Source organism: Notolepis coatsorum, assembly GCF_963971535.1.
Source record: "Notolepis coatsorum genome assembly, chromosome: 2".
Classification (NCBI taxonomy): Eukaryota; Metazoa; Chordata; class Actinopteri; order Aulopiformes; family Paralepididae; genus Notolepis; species Notolepis coatsorum.
The window spans coordinates 147371183-147392482 of record NC_140166.1 but is presented as its reverse complement, the minus strand read 5'-3'; the positions used below and the strand labels follow the sequence as shown (position 1 = coordinate 147392482).

The 21300-nt window shown below is 47.9% G+C and overlaps 1 protein-coding gene across 1 annotated transcript in view; it reads right to left on the bottom strand.

Annotated features, from left to right (window-relative positions):
* Positions 1-21300, bottom strand: part of LOC311223559 (CUB and sushi domain-containing protein 3-like) — a gene marked incomplete at both ends in the record, with an annotated part of 752195 nt that overhangs the window by 269191 nt on the left and 461704 nt on the right. The window contains 1 exon segment of the mRNA XM_084308339.1: positions 13866-13970. Coding sequence (XP_084164465.1) covers positions 13866-13970 — 105 coding nt within the window.

The window sequence follows — 21300 nt, the reverse complement described above, 5'->3', positions numbered from 1 at the left end:
AGCAGGGGCACGCCACTCCCACGCTGCCTCTGGGTTAACCAGCAGGGGCACGACACTCCCACGCTGCCTCTGGGTTAACCAGCAGGGGCACGACACTCCCACGCTGCCTCTGGGTTAACCAGCAGGGGGCACAACACTCCCACGCTGCCTCTGGGTTAACCAGCAGGGGGCACGACACTCCCACGCTGCCTCTGGGTTAACCAGCAGGGGCACGACACTCCCACGCTGCCTCTGGGTTAACCAGCAGGGGCACGACACTCCCACGCTGCCTCTGGGTTAACCAGCAGGGGCACGCCACTCCCACGCTGCCTCTGGGTTAACCAGCAGGGGCACGACACTCCCACGCTGCCTCTGGGTTAACCAGCAGGGGCACGACACTCCCACGCTGCCTCTGGGTTAACCAGCAGGGGCACGACACTCCCACGCTGCCTCTGGGTTAACCAGCAGGGGCACGACACTCCCACGCTGCCTCTGGGTTAACCAGCAGGGGCACGACACTCCCACGCTGCCTCTGGGTTAACCAGCAGGGGCACGACACTCCCACGCTGCCTCTGGGTTAACCAGCAGGGGCACGACACTCCCACGCTGCCTCTGGGTTAACCAGCAGGGGCACGACACTCCCACGCTGCCTCTGGGTTAACCAGCAGGGGCACGCCACTCCCACGCTGCCTCTGGGTTAACCAGCAGGGGCACGACACTCCCACGCTGCCTCTGGGTTAACCAGCAGGGGCACGACACTCCCACGCTGCCTCTGGGTTAACCAGCAGGGGCACGCCACTCCCACGCTGCCTCTGGGTTAACCAGCAGGGGCACGACACTCCCACGCTGCCTCTGGGTTAACCAGCAGGGGCACGACACTCCCACGCTGCTGCCTCTGGGTTAACCAGCAGGGGCACGCCACTCCCACGCTGCCTCTGGGTTAACCAGCAGGGGCACGACACTCCCACGCTGCTGCCTCTGGGTTAACCAGCAGGGGCACGACACTGCCACGCTGCCTCTGGGTTAACCAGCAGGGGCACGACACTCCCACCACGCTGCCTCTGGGTTAACCAGCAGGGGCACGACACTCCCACGCTGCCTCTGGGTTAACCAGCAGGGGCACGACACTCCCACCACGCTGCCTCTGGGTTAACCAGCAGGGGCACGACACTCCCACGCTGCCTCTGGGTTAACCAGCAGGGGCACGACACTCCCACGCTGCCTCTGGGTTAACCAGCAGGGGCACGCCACTCCCACGCTGCCCCTGGGTTAACCAGCAGGGGCACGACACTCCCACGCTGCTGCCTCTGGGTTAACCAGCAGGGGCACGCCACTCCCACGCTGCCTCTGGGTTAACCAGCAGGGGCACGACACTCCCACGCTGCCTCTGGGTTAACCAGCAGGGGCACGCCACTCCCACGCTGCCTCTGGGTTAACCAGCAGGGGCACGACACTCCCACGCTGCCTCTGGGTTAACCAGCAGGGGGCACAACACTCCCACGCTGCCTCTGGGTTAACCAGCAGGGGGCACGACACTCCCACGCTGCCTCTGGGTTAACACTTTCACTGCCACACGACAGCCTTTCACTCTGACAATACAGAAGGTTAGCCCTTACTATCACACAACCGACGGCGATGCTCCATCATTAGCATCATTAGCTCCGGGGATTACATAAACTAATATCCTGACGTCTGGTGAGTGGAGAGAGGTGAGAGGGTGCTGAGAGACACAGAGAGGGTGCTGAGAGACACAGAGAGGGTGCTGAGAGACACAGAGAGGGTGCTGAGAGACACAGAGAGGGTGCTGAGAGACACAGAGAGGGTGCTGAGAGACACAGAGAGGGTGCTGAGAGACACAGAGAGGGTGCTGAGAGACACAGAGAGGGTGCTGAGAGACACAGAGAGGGTGCTGAGAGACACAGAGCTGCCAACTGAGATGTAGAAAGTTACTAGAGTTTGATCAGCTAACTAAAGGACAGTACGGACCATACAGTAGTCTGCTGAGAACAAAAGAAAACAGAGCCAACTAAAGGTTTAGGGATCATGGTGGAGATGGAGTCGGGGGGGGGGAAGACATTTGGGCATCATAGCAGCATGGCGGAGGGGGGAGGGGAGGTACAGGTATGGGCAGGGTAATAGTAAAAATACATTAATAAAGGCGATACAATTAGATCTGAATATAAAAATATGAGAAAGATAAATAGTAAAAAAATATATAGAATTAACTCGGACATTCTTTATATTTTTTTAAGAAAGAGTATCGAGCGGCTGGGTGGCGCAGCGGACTAAGCGCTCACCTACCACCGCAGAGACTCTGGGATCGAAGCCAGCTGTCAGCGGTACCTCCGGCTTGGTCGGTCGTCCATACTAACACAATTGGCAGTGGTAGCGGGTGGGAAGCTGGCGGGGTATGTATCCAGGTCGTTGTAAACAGCGCCATCTACTGGTCGGTCGGGGCACCTGCTCAGCGAGGAAGGAAACTGGGGGAGATAGTGTGATCCTCCCACGCGTTACACTCCCCCAGTGAGAGTCCTCGCTGTCAGGTGAAAAGAAGCGGCTGGCTTTCGGATAAAGACATGTGGTAGGCTTCACCCTCCCCAGACCGACAGTAGGGGGCATAAGCGCGCAACGACCAGGAAGGGAATTGGCATAACGACTAAATTGGGATTGGAGAAAAATACGGAAAAGGGGAGAAAAAAGCAGATACTGCACTCTGCTGCACGATTTCCTTAAATAATTATACAGGTAATGTACAGGCAAAGTGCAGTAACTTCAAATACAATGTTGTTTTCCCTCCAGCTTTCATAACTTAACCTAGTCATTTTATTTGGATCATCATCATTTCAATATATTCAGGTGTTAAATTTCATTTTCAAAATGGCTAGGTTAAGTTATGAAAGCTGGAGGGAAAACAACATTGTATTTGAAGTTACTGCATTTTGCCTGTACATTACCTGTATAATTATTTAAGGAAATCGTACAGCAGAGTGCAGTATCTGCTTTTTTGGGGTTAATTAAAATAATTACGTCATATTTTTGTATGCCTAAAGATTACTTCATTAATACATGTTAAATCTGGGTACTATCATCTATCTACCTATAACACATTTTGGATGGCAAGTCAAAACACTTTAAAGCCATTTTTCACTGTTTGGAAGTTACTGCGGTCTGCCTGGGTTTTGAGTGTGATTTTGTAGTTACTGCAGTTTTTAAAACCCCATATCTCCAAAACTGAGCGACATTAACATCTGAAACTTGGTCACAAGATAAAACATTTATTGACAAGTTCAATTTCACTCATAACTCAGGAGTTACTGCGGTTAGCCTTGACAGGGCAGTGTACCCTACATACTGTACCGTATATACTGTACCTACATACTGTACCCTACATACTGTACCATATATACTGTACATATATAATGTACCCTACATACCGTACCCTATATAATGTACCCTACATAATACACCCTACATACTGTACCCTATATATTGTACCCTACATACTGTACCCTACATACTGTACCCTACATACTGTACCATATATACTGTACCCTACATACTGTACCATATATACAGTACCCTACATACTGTACCCTACATACTGTACCCTACATACTGCACATACATACTGTACCCTACATAATGTACCATACATACTGCACCTACATACTGCACCCTACATAATGTACCCTACATACTGTACCATATATACTATACCCTATATACTGTACCCTGCATACTGTACCCTACATACTGTACCATACATAATCTACCCTATATACTGTACCCTACATACGCTACCCTATATACTGTACCCTACATACTGTACCCTACATACTCTACCCTGTATACTGTACCCTACATACTCTACCCTATATACTGTACCCTACATACTCTACCCTATATACTGTACCCTACATACGTTGGTTTTGGTGGTTAGGGATCAGACAGAGAGCAGCTAGGCTCATGCACTGAAGGGAGGCAGGCCCGGAGAGAACACATCCGTCTGAAGGGAGGCAGGCCCGGAGAGAACACCTCCGTCTGAAAGGAGGCAGGCCTGGAGACAACACCTCCCCCTCCGCCAACACGTCTTCTTCTGGCGTGTGTCTTTAGACCTGCAGCTTGATTGAGGCAAGCCAGGCCAACGTTTCGTCGTCCAGTTCCATCAGACCGCCTTCTCCATACGGTGGCCGGTGTTTGGGGCAACTGGTGATTATATGTTCCACAGTCTGTGCAGGGGCTCCACACTCGCATGATGCACTGTCCTTGAGGCCCCACCTCTTCATTGAGGCACCGTAGCGTCCGACGCCAGTCCTTAGGCGGTTGAGGGTTGTTCACTGCTTCCGGGGAAAGTCTTGACCAGGGACGTCCAGAGGGTCATTGATGTAGAGGTGCAGCCTGGATGGTTCTGCTGACCTCCACTGGTCCCTCCATCTCGGCCTGACCCAGGATGCCTTGGAAGTGTCAGATGGTGTTGTGTGGAGTAGCCTGTAGGCTTGCATGGAAAAGGGGCGCCGTGACTTTAGGCGCACATGTCGTGTACAAGATGGCGCTGCTACAACCGGCTGCCTCACTGTGCGCTCCGTCGAGACTGTGCTTACTTTTGTTAATATTTATAGTTTTAAGAGTTTTGTTTGTACCAACTGTGCATTTAATGTGTATGACCGTCAGTCACTAATAGACATTGGATTACGGGAAACTTACCAACTGGATTGCTCTCTGGATCAGCTCACCGAACAACAACAATGGCCTGCTGAGATCTTGAGGACATCGGGACCAGACCTTGGCCCACGCAACAAAGGAACCAGGCGACGAGGAAAGAGAGCCGGCGTCCGAAACAGACTGCGAACCAGGCGACACAGAACGCCTTCTTCTTCTTCTTCTTCTTCTTCTTCTTCTTCTTCTTCTTCTTCTTCTTCTTCTTCTTCTTCTTCTTCTTCTTCTTCTTCTTCTTCTTCTTCTTCTTCTTCTTCTTCTTCTTCTTCTTCTTCTTTCGTGTATCATCAGATGGCCAACTCTGTGTCCTGCAGTCACACCCTCATCTCTGGTCCTACGTTGAAAAGACCAGCTTCTGAGGGCAGGCTGTAGAGGGGGCAGCCGGTTATTATATGCTGGGCAGTCTGTTCAGGCTCGCCACACTCGCAGACCGCACTGTCCGTGAGGCCCCACTTCTTCATGGAAGACTTGAAGTGCCCGACTCCAGTGCGTAGACGGTTCAGCGAGGTCCATAGATGGCGTGGCAAATCGTCTCCTTTTACACCACCTCCTGGGTCCTGGATGTATCGCTGGATACGGGAGGGCCCAGCTGACTCCCATGATCGTTTCCAGGATGCTGCCAGCCAGGTGTCTCTGGACAAGTCCTCAGATATAGACTGTAGCATTTCTTGTGCTGCCTTGTTGTAGGGATGGCAAGAGTTTAGCCTGCCCGGTGGTGCCGGTGTTGTTGTGGCTTTGTGCAGGATGTGCCAGTCGTACTTCTGGGCTTTTCTTGCCAGGGTGAGGGTAGCCGCATCACGTCGGAGACTGGCTGAGGCAATTCCAGCTAGGACTGGCAGGTAGGACACAGGGGTGGGTTTCAGGCAACCAGTTACTGTCCGGAGGGCACTGTTGATGACAGTATCTATCTTGTTAACGTGGGGACTTCTGCTCCAGACAGGGGTGCAGTATTCTGCTACGGGCAGGACCAGGGCTTGCATGGATATGCGCAGGGTCTGGGGGAAAGCTCCCCAAGTAGAACCCGCTAGGAGGCGGATGAGTGAGACCCTTGCTGTTGTTTTGGCCTTCACTTCATCTAGGTGTTGCTTGTAGGAGAGTGTCCGATCCAAGCATACGCCGAGGTACTTGGGGGCTTGCTGGAACTCCAGGCGGTGGTTGCCCACATGCACATCCAGTTGCCTCCTTGCTTCTCGATTAAAGAGGTGGTATGCTGCACACACTGTTTTGCCCATGCTGAGCTGAAGATGCCACTTCTGGAGGTGATTTGCCAGAATGTCCATATCTTGGTTGAGGCCATCTTCCATCGCCTTCCATGTTGGGCGTCGAAGCCAATGTACAATCAATAGACAATAAACTGGACGACATCAGAGCAAGGATTCAATTCCAAAGAGACGTTACAGACTGCAATGTTCTCTGCTTCACCGAGACGTGGTTGACGCCGGACGTCCCAGACCACGCTATTCAACCGGCGAATCACTTCTTCATCCACCACAAAGATCGAACAGCAGAATCCGGTAAACAGCGGGGAGGTGGAATAGCCTTCATGTTGAACAACAATTGGAGTGATCCAGGCAAGGTGAAGGAACTTTCAAACCACTGCTCCCCCAACCTGGAGTATATATCCATCAAGTGCCGGCCTTTCTTTCTCTCTCGGTCATTTTGATCGGAGTGTATATTCCACCACAAGCAAACACAGGCGACACGCTCTCCAGGCTCGACGACGAGGTAAATAGAATCCAAGCAGCTAATGGTGACGCTGCTATTGTGGTTGTGGGTGATTTCAATAGCGCCAACCTGAGAAGAGTATTGCCGGACTTCTACCAGCATGTGACTTGTAATACCAGAGGCGGTAATATTTTAGACCATTGTTACTCGCAATTTAAGTGTGGATACAAGTCTCAGGCTGTCAGTGGATTCGGCAAATCTGATCATGACGCCATCTTTCTTTCTCCAAAATATAAACAAAGTCTCAAGCGCGCCCCGGTAGTCTTGCGAGATGCGCAGAGATGGTCTGTGGAGTCAGAGGAAACGCTACAGGCTGCACTTGAATGTAAAGACTGGAATGTGTTCCGCGATAACACAGATAACATTAATGACAACATGGAGACAGTGCTGGACTTTGTTTGTACTTTGGTGGAAGAAACAATCCCCACTACCACAATTAGAGTTAACCCAAACCAAAAGCCCTGGGTAGACAAATCCATCCATGAGGCTCTGAAAGCGCGCACCTCAGCCTACAACGCCGGGCTTGTGGCAGGCAACTTGAATGACCACAAGGTGGCGAGATGCAACGTGAGGAGGGCAGTAATAGAAGCAAAGAGGCGCTACAGGGATAAAATTGAACTTCTATATGAACAGGCTGACTCTAGAGCTATGTGGCAGGGCCTCAGAACGATGACAGATTACAAAGGCACCTCCCTCAAGCTGAACAGTGACATCTCCACAGCAAATTATCTCAATACCTTCTATGTAAGGTTTGAGGCTGTGAATAACAACACCAGCCTACAAACCACTGCAATGGAGGGGGGGGACACTGCTGATGGAGACTCAGTGTTCAGGGTAACAGAACATGAGGTGAGGAGGACCTTTAAGAAAGTGAATATCAGGAAGGCAGCAGGACCGGACGGTATCCCCGGCCGCATCCTAAAAGTCTGTGCCGACCAACTGGCCCCGGTATTCACTGACATATTTAACCTGTCCTTGGAACAGGCTGTCATCCCCACCTCTCTGAAGAAGTCCACTATTATCCATGTACCCAAAAAATCCAAGCCTGCTTGCCTCAACGACTACCGCCCTGTAGCTCTCACCTCCATAGCCATGAAGTGCTTTGAGAAGCTAGTAAAGGGCTACATCTGCTCCTCCCTCCCCATCAACCTGGACCCCCTGCAATTTGCATACCGCCCCAACAGGTCCACGGAGGACACCATAGCCCATGTGCTGCACACAGCAGCATCACACCTGGACAAGAGGCAGGGGAACTATGTGAGAATGCTGTCATCAACTACAGCTCAGCATTCAATACCATAGTCCCCTCCAAACTCATAGCCAAGCTCAGGGACCTGGGCTTGAACTATGATCTCTGCCAGTGGGTCTTGGACTTCCTGACGGGCAGACCCCAGGTGGTGAGAGCAGGCAACTGCACCTCGTCATCTATCACTCTCAACATAGGGGCCCCCCAGGGCTGTGTTCTGAGTCCCCTCCTCTACTCCCTGTACACACATGACTGTGTGGCACAGCGGAACAACAACACAATCATCAAATTTGCTAACGACACAGTAGTGGTGGGCCTGTCTCTGCAAACGACGAGAGGGCCTATCTGGAGGAGGTCAAGGTTCTAGAGGGATGGTGTCAAGAGAACAGCATCTCCCTGAACGTCAGCAAAACAAAGGAGATGATTGTGGACTTTAGGAGGTCGGGGGTCAGGGACTACAGCCCCCTCAGCATCGACGGGCACCGGTTGAGAGAGTGAACAGTTTTAAGTACCTCGGAGCCCACATATCCGAGGACTTGACATGGACCACACACATTGACAGTGTTGTGAAGAAGGCACGGCAACGCCTCTACTTCCTCAGGCGCATAAGGAAGTTCCATGTCAGTCAGAAGATCCTTAAGAACTTCTACTCATGTACAATAGAGAGCATCCTGACTGGCAATATCACCTCCTGGTTTGGGAATAGCACTGCACAAGACCGAAGCAGACTACAAAGAGTGACACGTTCAGCCGAACGCACAATTGGAGGGGGGCTTCCCACCCTCCAGAACATTTACAACAAGCGGTGCAGGGGTAAGGCTAAGAGAATTATCAAAGACTCCAGCCACCCGAACAACTGCCTCTTTGAACTGCTGCGGTCAGGCAAGCGATACCGTAGTCTCATGGCAAGCACAGAGAGACTCAGAAGAAGCTTCTATCCCCAGGCCATCAGGATGCTCAACGAACAATAACACTATGTAACAACCATCAAATGCACTCACAGCACACACATCCATACGCACACACTCACTTTAAACTCACAAACAACTCACTGCAGCACCCACTTTAACCACTTTAGAACACCTAAACACACTTTATATTTATTGGTAAAGAATTTGCACTACAACCCATACCTCATTACACCTTACTGTAAATTGTACCTAAATTGTACCTCATCCCATTTCTGCTTTGCACTGTATAGTATATTGTATGGTAACTCAGTTACTTCTACTCTGCATTGAGCATTGTATATATGTATATACTGAACACTTTTGTCTACATACTTGACTTCTATTTTATACTTGGTATACTTATTTTATACTTATCTATTTTTGTCTAACACAGTCTCTGGAGCGTAACAGAAAGAAGCATTTTGTATAAAAGTATTCTGTACTCCTGTATGACAAGTAATAAAGAAACTTGAACTTGAACTTGGTGTCTCTGTGGTGGTATTGTGAAGGAGGTGGGATGCACTACTGTGCCTTGCGGGAAAGGGCCAGTGTGGCTGCCAACACGTCTGACGTACTGTAAACCCCCGGTTGCCTGGACGACAGCTAACCGACAGCTCTAGAGCACAATACACCAGGGTGGTCAAACTGACCGAAAGTGAAACACAAAGTGGAGGAAGGCTGAGGCATGGAGGGAGAGCGCTGGGAGTGCAGGGACACAGCACAGACATGCAGCACAGACACACAGAGGAGGTAATTGGAAGACACTACATGTGAGTGCAAGTGAAAGAATGGGAGAATAGAGCATGGCGCGCAGGGTGGTCACATGGGGATATGGCAACAACAGAAAACACACACACAGCCAACTGGCTGAAGAATAGAAGGGGATTTGGTTGTTGGGGACATGAGAGATTGAGTAGAACGGTTTCCTAATTGGAAGCGAGTCATAAATAGCATACAAGCCCTGACTGGAATTTAGAGAGTAGCACCTATACCGAGGCAAGGTATAGGTGAGATAAGATATTCCTTTATTGATCCCCTTGGGGAAATATGAGTGTCATATCAGCATGGGGGAGGGGAGGTACAGGCATGGGCAGGGTAATAGCAGAATGACATAAATATATATAAATAAATCTGAATATTTTAATATTAAAATAACGTGTAAACAAGGGTGGGTCTGTATGCCCTATCGGTTATATTATATGTTACAATAAATATAGGCAATAAAGTATTTTATTCTGAATGTATACTATGAGTAAAAGTAAACAGTATACACAGGGTAACTGGCCTGATATAACCCCTGAAGTTCTATCCACCGATAAATGCAATGAGTTTGCTTCCTTCTTTAGGGATAACACTCAGAACTGTAGATGAGCTACTACATTACTGTCGCCACTACGGTCACGTAATAAGTAACTTGATAAACATGACTTTTATAGCTGCTTGGCCAGAGATTTACTGGAGATAGTTCCCTCCTATCAGGCTTTGAAAGCTGCAGTTATTAAGCCTCTACTAAAACATGTAGACACTTATTTTTTTTTTATCCACTTTTTCTCCTCTTTTTCAATTTTTCTCCCATCCCAATTTAGCCGTGCCAATTTTTCCCCTCCCCTGTCTTGAACGTTGCTCGCATATGCCCCCCACTGGCCGGTTGTAGGGAGGATAGAAGCCTTGCATCACATGTCTACTCCGATACATGTGGAGGCAGCCTGTCACATCTTTTCACCTGCCAGTGCAGACTCTCATTGGCGAGGTGTAATGTGTGGGAGGCTCACACTACCCCCGCCCTTTTCCTGTCTCTGCTGTGCAGGCGCCCCTACCGACCTGTGGGAGTCGCTGTTTACCACCCATCGACTTCCACCAGCTAACTCTGCCAATTGAGTTAGTATGGCGGCCGGCCCAAGCCCGAGGCTACGCCGACACCCGGATTCGATACTGTGTCTCGTGCGTTGGTGACGAGCGCAATGTCCGCTGCGCCACCCAGCCGCCTACATGTAGACACTTCTGTAATTAGCAACTACGGGCCCATATCAAATATGCCCTTTATAAGTACAATCATTGAAAAGGTTGTCTACCAACAACTTAACACGATTTGTCTACCTCAAATAGTTTCTTAGACAACATTTCCAATCTGGTTTTCGAAAACTGAAACTGCTCTTATTGAATTTCTAAATTCGCATGAACAAAAATCTCAATCCCAGTGTGACTGGATTTTTTTAGTAAGATAAGATAAGATATTCCTTTATTGATCCGCTTGGGGAAATTGAGAATGGACTGCATTTATAGAATGGAATGCTTATAAAATGTACTTTATTTTTATAATGGACTGTATTTATAGAATGGACTGCATTTTACTGCATTTATAGAATGGACTGCATTATAGAATGTACTGCATTTATATAATGGACTGCTTTTATATAATGGACTCCATTTATATAATGGACTGCATTTATATAATGGACTCCATTTATAAAGCGCTTTTATCCACATCAAAACACAGCTATGACTGCAGGTATTGTATTTGACTGAGTCATCATCATTATTATTATCATCATCATCATCATCATCATCATCATCATCATCATCATCATCATCATCATCATCATCATCATCATCATCATCATCATCATCATCATCATCAACATCGCGGAAAACACAACGTCAGGAATACGTGTCCAACCACCTCTGCAACTGTCTGTAGCTTCACCTTCCTAATTTTGTATTTATTTATTTCTGTTTATTTGCTTTATACACTTATCATTCCAAACAATTGGAAATCTTAAATATAGCACGTTTAACATCCCACATGGGATGTTTACCACCACTTATCTGGCACTCGAAGCGGATTAAAAACATGTGCTTTGCAGTCATTTGCAAATTGACATAATCATGGCTGCTGGGCTGCCTGCTAGTTTACATTTAAGTAAAGAGGTCATTTCATGGAGAAACACAAGCCGCCCGGTGATCCGTCATGACTCACGCCTGAGAGCGCAGCCCACTGCTGTGGCACAGAAACCCTCTGCTTAATTTGCATAACGTGGGATCGGGTTCAGCGACACAGGGAGACAAACACCTACCAGGAGGTGGAAACATCCCCTCCCAAATATGCCCCCCCCCCCAGAAAAATTACCAAACAACAGACAGACAGACAGACAGACAGACAGACAGACAGACAGACAGACAGACAGACAGACAGACAGACAGACAGACAGACAGACAGACAGACAGACAGACAGACAGACAGACAGACAGACAGACAGACAGACAGACAGACAGACAGACAGACAGACAGACAGACAGACAGACAGACAGACAGACAGACAGACAGACAGACAGACAGACAGACAGACAGACAGACAGACAGACAGACAGACAGACAGACAGACAGACAGACAGACAGACAGACAGACAGACAGACAGACAGACAGACAGACAGACAGACAGACAGACAGACAGACAGACAGACAGACAGACAGACAGACAGACAGACAGACAGACAGACAGACAGACAGACAGACAGACAGACAGACAGACAGACAGACAGACAGACAGACAGACAGACAGACAGACAGACAGACAGACAGACAGACAGACAGACAGACAGACAGACAGACAGACAGACAGACAGACAGACAGACAGACAGACAGACAGACAGACAGACAGACAGACAGACAGACAGACAGACAGACAGACAGACAGACAGACAGACAGACAGACAGACAGACAGACAGACAGACAGACAGACAGACAGACAGACAGACAGACAGACAGACAGACAGACAGACAGACAGACAGACAGACAGACAGACAGACAGACAGACAGACAGACAGACAGACAGACAGACAGACAGACAGACAGACAGACAGACAGACAGACAGACAGACAGACAGACAGACAGACAGACAGACAGACAGACAGACAGACAGACAGACAGACAGACAGACAGACAGACAGACAGACAGACAGACAGACAGACAGACAGACAGACAGACAGACAGACAGACAGACAGACAGACAGACAGACAGACAGACAGACAGACAGACAGACAGACAGACAGACAGACAGACAGACAGACAGACAGACAGACAGACAGACAGACAGACAGACAGACAGACAGACAGACAGACAGACAGACAGACAGACAGACAGACAGACAGACAGACAGACAGACAGACAGACAGACAGACAGACAGACAGACAGACAGACAGACAGACAGACAGACAGACAGACAGACAGACAGACAGACAGACAGACAGACAGACAGACAGACAGACAGACAGACAGACAGACAGACAGACAGACAGACAGACAGACAGACAGACAGACAGACAGACAGACAGACAGACAGACAGACAGACAGACAGACAGACAGACAGACAGACAGACAGACAGACAGACAGACAGACAGACAGACAGACAGACAGACAGACAGACAGACAGACAGACAGACAGACAGACAGACAGACAGACAGACAGACAGACAGACAGACAGACAGACAGACAGACAGACAGACAGACAGACAGACAGACAGACAGACAGACAGACAGACAGACAGACAGACAGACAGACAGACAGACAGACAGACAGACAGACAGACAGACAGACAGACAGACAGACAGACAGACAGACAGACAGACAGACAGACAGACAGACAGACAGACAGACAGACAGACAGACAGACAGACAGACAGACAGACAGACAGACAGACAGACAGACAGACAGACAGACAGACAGACAGACAGACAGACAGACAGACAGACAGACAGACAGACAGACAGACAGACAGACAGACAGACAGACAGACAGACAGACAGACAGACAGACAGACAGACAGACAGACAGACAGACAGACAGACAGACAGACAGACAGACAGACAGACAGACAGACAGACAGACAGACAGACAGACAGACAGACAGACAGACAGACAGACAGACAGACAGACAGACAGACAGACAGACAGACAGACAGACAGACAGACAGACAGACAGACAGACAGACAGACAGACAGACAGACAGACAGACAGACAGACAGACAGACAGACAGACAGACAGACAGACAGACAGACAGACAGACAGACAGACAGACAGACAGACAGACAGACAGACAGACAGACAGACAGACAGACAGACAGACAGACAGACAGACAGACAGACAGACAGACAGACAGACAGACAGACAGACAGACAGACAGACAGACAGACAGACAGACAGACAGACAGGCAGCTGTCTCTCTCTCCTCATACCTGTGTACTCCAGGTGGAAGCCTGATGCAGCGACACTGATGTCGGACTGGAAGGTGAGGAACAGGTTGTTGGACGTGGTGTTCAGCAGCTGAGGGATGGTGGTTCCTGCAACCAGACAAACAGTTCAGCCGTGAGGGTCTGCAGCACAACACTTAGTCAAATTAAGAAAAAAAAAGAAAAAAAGTTTTTCAAAAAAAGAGGCCTAGAAGCGTGGCTAACGCTAATGGCGCGCATACCAGAGGCTAACTGCCTAAGAAAACGGGCACAGAGGCACTGAAAGAGGATTTCACCCGTCTAATGAACACACTAGACTAGACAAATATCAAGATGTATCCATCAGTGGACCAATTGCATGCTTTTGCAGACGACAAGAAGCCTTCAGTCGCCTCCTTCAGACATTAAAACTATCCACTATCTGCACATTTTGGCCAATCAAAGTCGACTATACAAATCCTTAGTCGGGGAAAGGCCTACTGTACATTGAGATCGCAGATAAAGAGCCTCAGGGGGGTTCAGGATATTGACTTCTCTCTGCAGATGTTTAAACCAAGCAGCACCTGCAGCTGTTTTTGATTCCATGCCAAATGGTGTTTTAGAGCGGAAGCTCCTCCCACAACACTAGCTCCTCCCAGCCGATAGACAACAACACTAGCTCCTCCCAGCCGATAGACAACAACACAAGCTCCTCCCAGCTGATAGACAACAACACTAGCTCCTCCCAGCCGATAGACAACAACACAAGCTCCTCCCAGCCGATAGACAACAACACAAGCTCCTCCCAGCCGATAGACAACAACACAAGCTCCTCCCAGCCGATAGACAACAACACAAGCTCCTCCCAGCCGATAGACAACAACACTAGCTCCTCCCAGCCGATAGACAACAACACTAGCTCCTCCCAGCCGATAGACAACAACACAAGCCCCTCCCAGCCGATAGACAACAACACAAGCTCCTCTCAGCCGATAGACAACAACACTAGCTCCTCCCAGCCGATAGACAACAACACTAGCTCCTCCCAGCCGATAGACAACAAAACTAGCTCCTCCCAGCCGATAGACAACAACACAAGCCCCTCCCAGCCGATAGACAACAACACAAGCTCCTCTCAGCCGATAGACAACAACACTAGCTCCTCCCAGCCGATAGACAACAACACTAGCTCCTCCCAGCCGATAGACAACAACACAAGCTCCTCCCAGCCGATAGACAACAACACTAGCTCCTCCCAGCCGATAGACAACAACACTAGCTCCTCCCAGCCGATAGACAACAAAACTAGCTCCTCCCAGCCGATAGACAACAACACTAGCTCCTCCCAGCCGATAGACAACAACACTAGCTCCTCCCAGCCGATAGACAACAAAACTAGCTCCTCCCAGCCGATAGACAACAACACAAGCCACTCCCAGCCGATAGACAACAACACAAGCCCCTCCCAGCCGATATACAACACTAGTTCCTCCCAACCGATAGACAACACTAGCTCCTCCCAGCCGATAGACAACAAAACTAGCTCCTCCCAGCCGATAGACAACAAAACTAGCTCCTCCCAGCCGATAGACAACAAAACTAGCTCCTCCCAGCCGATAGACAACAACACAAGATCCTCCCAGCCGATAGACAACAACACAAGAGCCGATAGACAACAACACAAGATCCTCCCAGCCGATAGACAACAACACAAGATCCTCCCAGCCGATGGACAACAACACTAGCTCCTCCCAGCCGATAGACAACAAATATTAACAAACAACAACACAAGCTCAAGAAAAATATTAACAAATAGTAATGGGATTAACAAACCAAATATAATGTCCAGTGTTATTATATACATGTTTAATATCACGTTGTGAAATGTGAAGCCTCAGAAGGAGCTGAAGTAACGCTTCAAAGTTGATATTAGCTGATGTCACTTTCAGAATGAAACCTAGTGAATATAGAATACAATTAAATGTGAATATGAAAAAATATATATAATCACAAAATGAACTATAGTGTTTTCCTTTTCACATGCACCAATTACTGTAGGAATATGTGACTAGGCACAGGGTTTAGGGTCTTGTTGAGCCATCTTTAATTCTTTTTTTTACTTATCATATTTTTTTTATACATGATATCAAAGGTTCATACCTTCAAAATAAGCCATCACTTGTACAAATCGGGTGGATACTCTATACTCCTGAGTAAGTATAAAAAAACAACAACACAGGAATAGCCTATTACAGTTTATGTTTATTAAACAGTGATCACCCAAACATTTCTATGACGTCCCACTATATAGCAGACTATTATAGAACAGGTTGAGGGGAATCACTACAGTATTTATGTGTTAAATCTATAGTGTGAATGGAGATATAACATCTCATAAAGCTGCCTGGCTGTCTCTGTGTCCGAGGCGCTGCGGAGGAAACACCCGGAGAGAGAGGCCCGTGATGGGAAATCAATCTCCCAAAGTAAGGACATGTACACGGTACAGCGCTACACCATCGGAATCCTAAATCAAAAATCCGGGGCGGGCGGGCGGACGGGCATACGACCCAGCCAGGCGTAGATAATGTTCTGAATTCTGTTTGCCAACCGTTTGCCGTCGGCATTTTACGCGACTATTACGGACAATCCAATGTCCCCAGAGGATGAGGTTGATTACTGAGCATCTCCACATGAGCTGCCCTGCCATTTGGAAAAATCGATAAATCAAGACCAAATTAATCAATAGATATTTTTTTATTAGTATATAAAAAAAATTGTAATAAAAAAAAAAATCGTATTATTTAAACAACTAATTTATGTTTATTTTACAGCAATTCTATGTCGTTGCCGCCATCTTTAGTGTTACAGATTTCCCCATTCAAAACGACCACAGTGATCCTTCTCATGTTACAGTCGCTGGTCTCTGGATGTGATGGAGGAGTGCACTGCATATTGAATGCACAGTGCAGAGTTGCAATTCAACTGAATTTACATGAAATGGGGATGTTTTAACTAAAACATGCCACAAGACCTAGTATTTTAGTATAGTATAACGTATTAAAAGTATTTTTTTTTCATGGTTGACATGTAGAGTGCATGGGTATCTTGCAAGTTGCTGTACTCTGTCGTCTACTCTAAGCCATCCTAGGTTGTCAAAGTGGGCAGGGGTGAGGTGGGTTCTAGGGGTAAGCTCAAGCAGTAGTCTGACCAGTTTGTTTTGAGATGTTTGTAATCTTGTTTTTAGCGCCTTTGAGGTGCTTTGGTACCATGAGGTGCAAGCATAGTCGTAGTACCCTTGAATGAGTGCTCCTGCCAGAGTCTTCAGGGTATTCTTGTTTACCAGAGATGAGATCCGGTACAAGAATCTAGTTAGTTGGTTGACTTTTTTGATTACATTGGTTGCCATTTTGTCACAAGAAAGATTTCCCTTTAGGATGGAACCCAGGTAGGTAATTTCATCTTTCCTTGTGACAATATTGTCACCCACTGTAACAGAGAAGCTGTTGGTCTTGCTGAGTTTGTTATATGATCCAAAGAGAATGGATTCTGTTTTACCCAGGTGTAATGATAGTTTGTCTTGTCTCCATCTTGTTTCCTCCCTTCAGTCAGAACCCGTCCTCCACCATTGGTCCCTGCCATTCCTGCCCCTCCATTGGTGGACTTTAACAGTGGAGGTTATTCCATGACACGTGAAACACAATTCACTCATAATTATTAGTAATTTACACATATATATATATATATATATATATATTTTTTTTTTTTATTGTTATTATTATTATAATTTTTTTATTAGAAATGTTTTCCTCTGAAAAAAAATGCCAGTGACATTTTTATTTTCTTCAAAAATGGCCAAGCTCTCTGAGCTCTCTGATCAGGCCTGCAGTGCTCACATAACTGCAGTAATGCGAGCTGTCAATCACTCAAGTGCAACTTTCCCTGCACGGGTTGATCTTTTTATTCTATTATCCAATCAAAATAGGCTATTTGAGTCATCTAAGCCCCGCCCGTGCAACTGTGCGCACGCTACTCACGAACGCGGGTTGAATGATTGACAGCCTTCAGCGGTCTGAGACTCAATCAGAGAGGAGCTGCGCGACATGGCATAGACCACTGCACTTCCGCGTTACATGGAGCTCGTGAGGAGGAGGGGGGCGGGGGGACGAGAGCGCGAGGGAATCAAATGAATGCGCTGCCTTCCCCCCCGAACCTCCCATGAGCTCAAAATACCGGAAGTGGTGCGGTGGTCAATTGTTTACACTTTCCATGGGATAAAAGAACGTGTCTCGACTCGAGTCGGACTTGTCACGATGGAGAAGCTGCAATATTCAATGGAAGATGAGATCGGTCACTGCTTTGGCTGTTGTGTGGTGAGTGGATTTAAAATATATATATTTTACAGTGATTATGAATTCATTGGCCCGCTGTGGCCTTGTGTGTGTAATACACCAACACGGTTCCCGCGGGCACCAGGTAGCCCCCAAGGACCACATGAGTCGCCCGCGGCAAGCCTTGCTTGCGTTTCTAATCAAATATTAATATCGCCGCAGGGAGGGGGGGGGGGGGGGGGGGGGCATAATCCCACGGGACAATGCATTGGGATCTTGTGTCCCCAACACTCCTCTCCTCTCCCTCTCCTCTCCTCTCCCTCTCCTCTCCTCTCCTCTCCTCTCCTCTCCTCTCCTCTCCTCTCCTCTCCTCTCCTCTCCTCTCCCTCTCATCTCCTCTCTTAGGTATGAATTGAAAATGGGGGACCCTGATGTAAACAAGACAAAAGTCTTTCTCTGGTCTGCATCCCCTTAACAATTGTGTGTATTTAGCCGTACTGGATTGTACCCATTCTGCAATCTGTTAAATGAAGTTTTCATTCATTCATTCATTCATTCATTCATTCATTCATTCATTCATTCATTCATTCATTCATTGTCCTTGTGTTACATAAAACCCATCTGTGGCCTTGTGCATGGTAAATATATGTTAGATATTCCAATGTACAGTTTTGCTGTACCATTGACTCAGAATGGTCTGTTTTATTGAAATCGTAGTAAACATAGTTTGTTTATACTTCAGAAGTATGATATTTAAACATGGTCCCCAAAATGAATGGAAGCGAATGAGGAGCCTGACACCTGGGAGGAATGGGGGTGTTGCAGCGTTGGGGATGTTTAAAAAATATTATTTAATATATAATATAATATAATAATTTTGTGCTTCACCAAGAAATTTGGTCAGCAGCCGCGACTACTATGAATGGGAGTGAATCACTTAATGATACGTACATTGTATCCTTAAAGTTATATATTATTGTTTTGCTATACTTGTAATTGGCAGTAGTTTGCTGTCCTGCCATTTATATATATTTACCTTTCCTGTATTATATAGTAGTAGTAGTAGTAGTGTTATGGTTTGTAACCGACCCCAATCGCACAACACAAGACAGGTATGAGAGTAAGCCAAAACAGGGCATTTATTCATTTCATAACAAATGTCCCTTTAAGGGAGAACACAAAAAACACTGGAGTCAAAGAATATAGGGAAAATGCGGCACTGTGCCTTTAAGAGGCGAGCAGGCTAAGGGGCTAAGGCTAAGGGACAGGGCCAGGGCAAAAAGTCAAGGACCAGGACCAGGGGGCACTGGAGAGGGGGACAGGGACAGAGGCCCGGAGAGGCGGGCTGGAGACAGGGACAGAGAACAGGGTTAAGGCCTTGGACAGGGCGAGGGCCAGAGCTGCTTACAGGGATGACAGGGTTTCCGACGGCGGAGGCCTGGCACGGAGATCTTCCTCGGATGCTGCAGACGGGCAGCGCAGAACACCGGGGTCCCAGGGGACCGGGGCGAAGAGACGCATCCTCCCGTGGAACTAGGAAGCGATGCGCGCCGGCTTGACGTCTGGAGTGGGAGCGCGCCGGCTTGACGTCTGGAGTGGGAGCGCGCCGGCTTGACGTCTGGAGTGGGAACACCACTCCAGGCCTGGCACGGAGATCCCCCTCGGATGCTGCAGACGGGCAGCGCAGAACACAGGGGTCCCAGGGGACCGGGGCGAAGAGGCGCATCCTCCCGTGGAAATAGGAAGCGATGCGCGCCGGCTTGACGTCTGGAGTGGGAACACTGGAAAACCTCCCGTAGAGAATTAGAGAGCGTAGACGGCGTCCCACTCCAGGCAAACGGCGATAGGTGGTGAAGTACAGGGGTGGCACGACGTCTCACGCCGGAGACGCGGCAGTAGATTGTAGTAACAAGAACGACCCGACCAGGACTGGAGGGGAGGTCCAGGTATTTAAAGCCCTCTGGGGCGCTAATCATAATCTATGACAGCTGCGAAAGGTAGTCCAAGGGTGGGGGCTGGTGAAGAGTAGAGGAGAGTAAAACATCGCAAGGGTGGGGGCTGTTGAGGAGAGTAGACAGGGAATTAAAGGTCCAGGGAACAGGCGAAACCTCACAAGTAGTAGTTTATTCAGTCATCATCTCACACAATACAATATACACCATCATTTAACAATATTTGATTTTACAGTGACTGAAACGGTACAGACTGAAGCATAATGCTTATATATGCCTGTCCTATATTCTTAACTAAATTAAGACTCCAAAACAGTATTCTAAAAGAAAATAGCAAAAAAACAGTATTATTCACCCTTGTAGTTTTCAAAAATAGCTTTACAAACCATTTTCTTAAAAACCAAAAGCGATTACTCATTCTTAACTGTATATACATTTACATTTAGTCATTTAGCTGACGCTTTTATCCAAAGCGACTTACAAGTTATGTATGACAAGTCATCAGGAAGGGTACAACTCTATCAGCTGAGTAACAATGTTCATCAAAGTGTTGTGTGTTACAGTGTAGGTTAGTTTATTTGGACAAGTGCATGACAGTAAGGTTAGTTAGGGTTAGATTTCTTTTTTTTAAATTTATTATTTCAGATAATGGTTGAAGAAGTGCGTCTTTAGTCGATGGCGAAAGATTGGACGGGTTTCGGCTGTCCTAACTGGGGTGGGTAGTTAATTCCACCATTGTGGGGCAAGGACTGAGAATAGGCGACTTCTCTTTGATGACCCTCCCGGAGCTTGGATAGGAGTAGGTCTGAGGCGGCCAGAAGAAGAAGAAGAAGAAGAAGCGTAGGGGTCTTGAGGGTGTGTAGTTAGAGACCATTGACCGGAGGTAGGCGGGAGCGGTTCCCTTTGCTGCACGGTATGCTAGGTCGAGGGCCTTGAAGCGGATTCGTGCAGCAATGGGGAGCCAGTGCAGGTCCCTAAGAAGTGGGGTGACATGGGCTGACTTCGGTAGGTTTGAGATCAGGCGGGCCGCTGCGTTCTGAATGAGTTGAAGAGGCTTGGTGGCAGTGTATATCAGCATTGTTCCACAAGTTAACCCCAATAATAGAAATACACCTCCTTTTAATCCCTTTCTTAGCTTTTTGAACAGTACATTTACAAATATCTCTCAAATCATATTTTCTT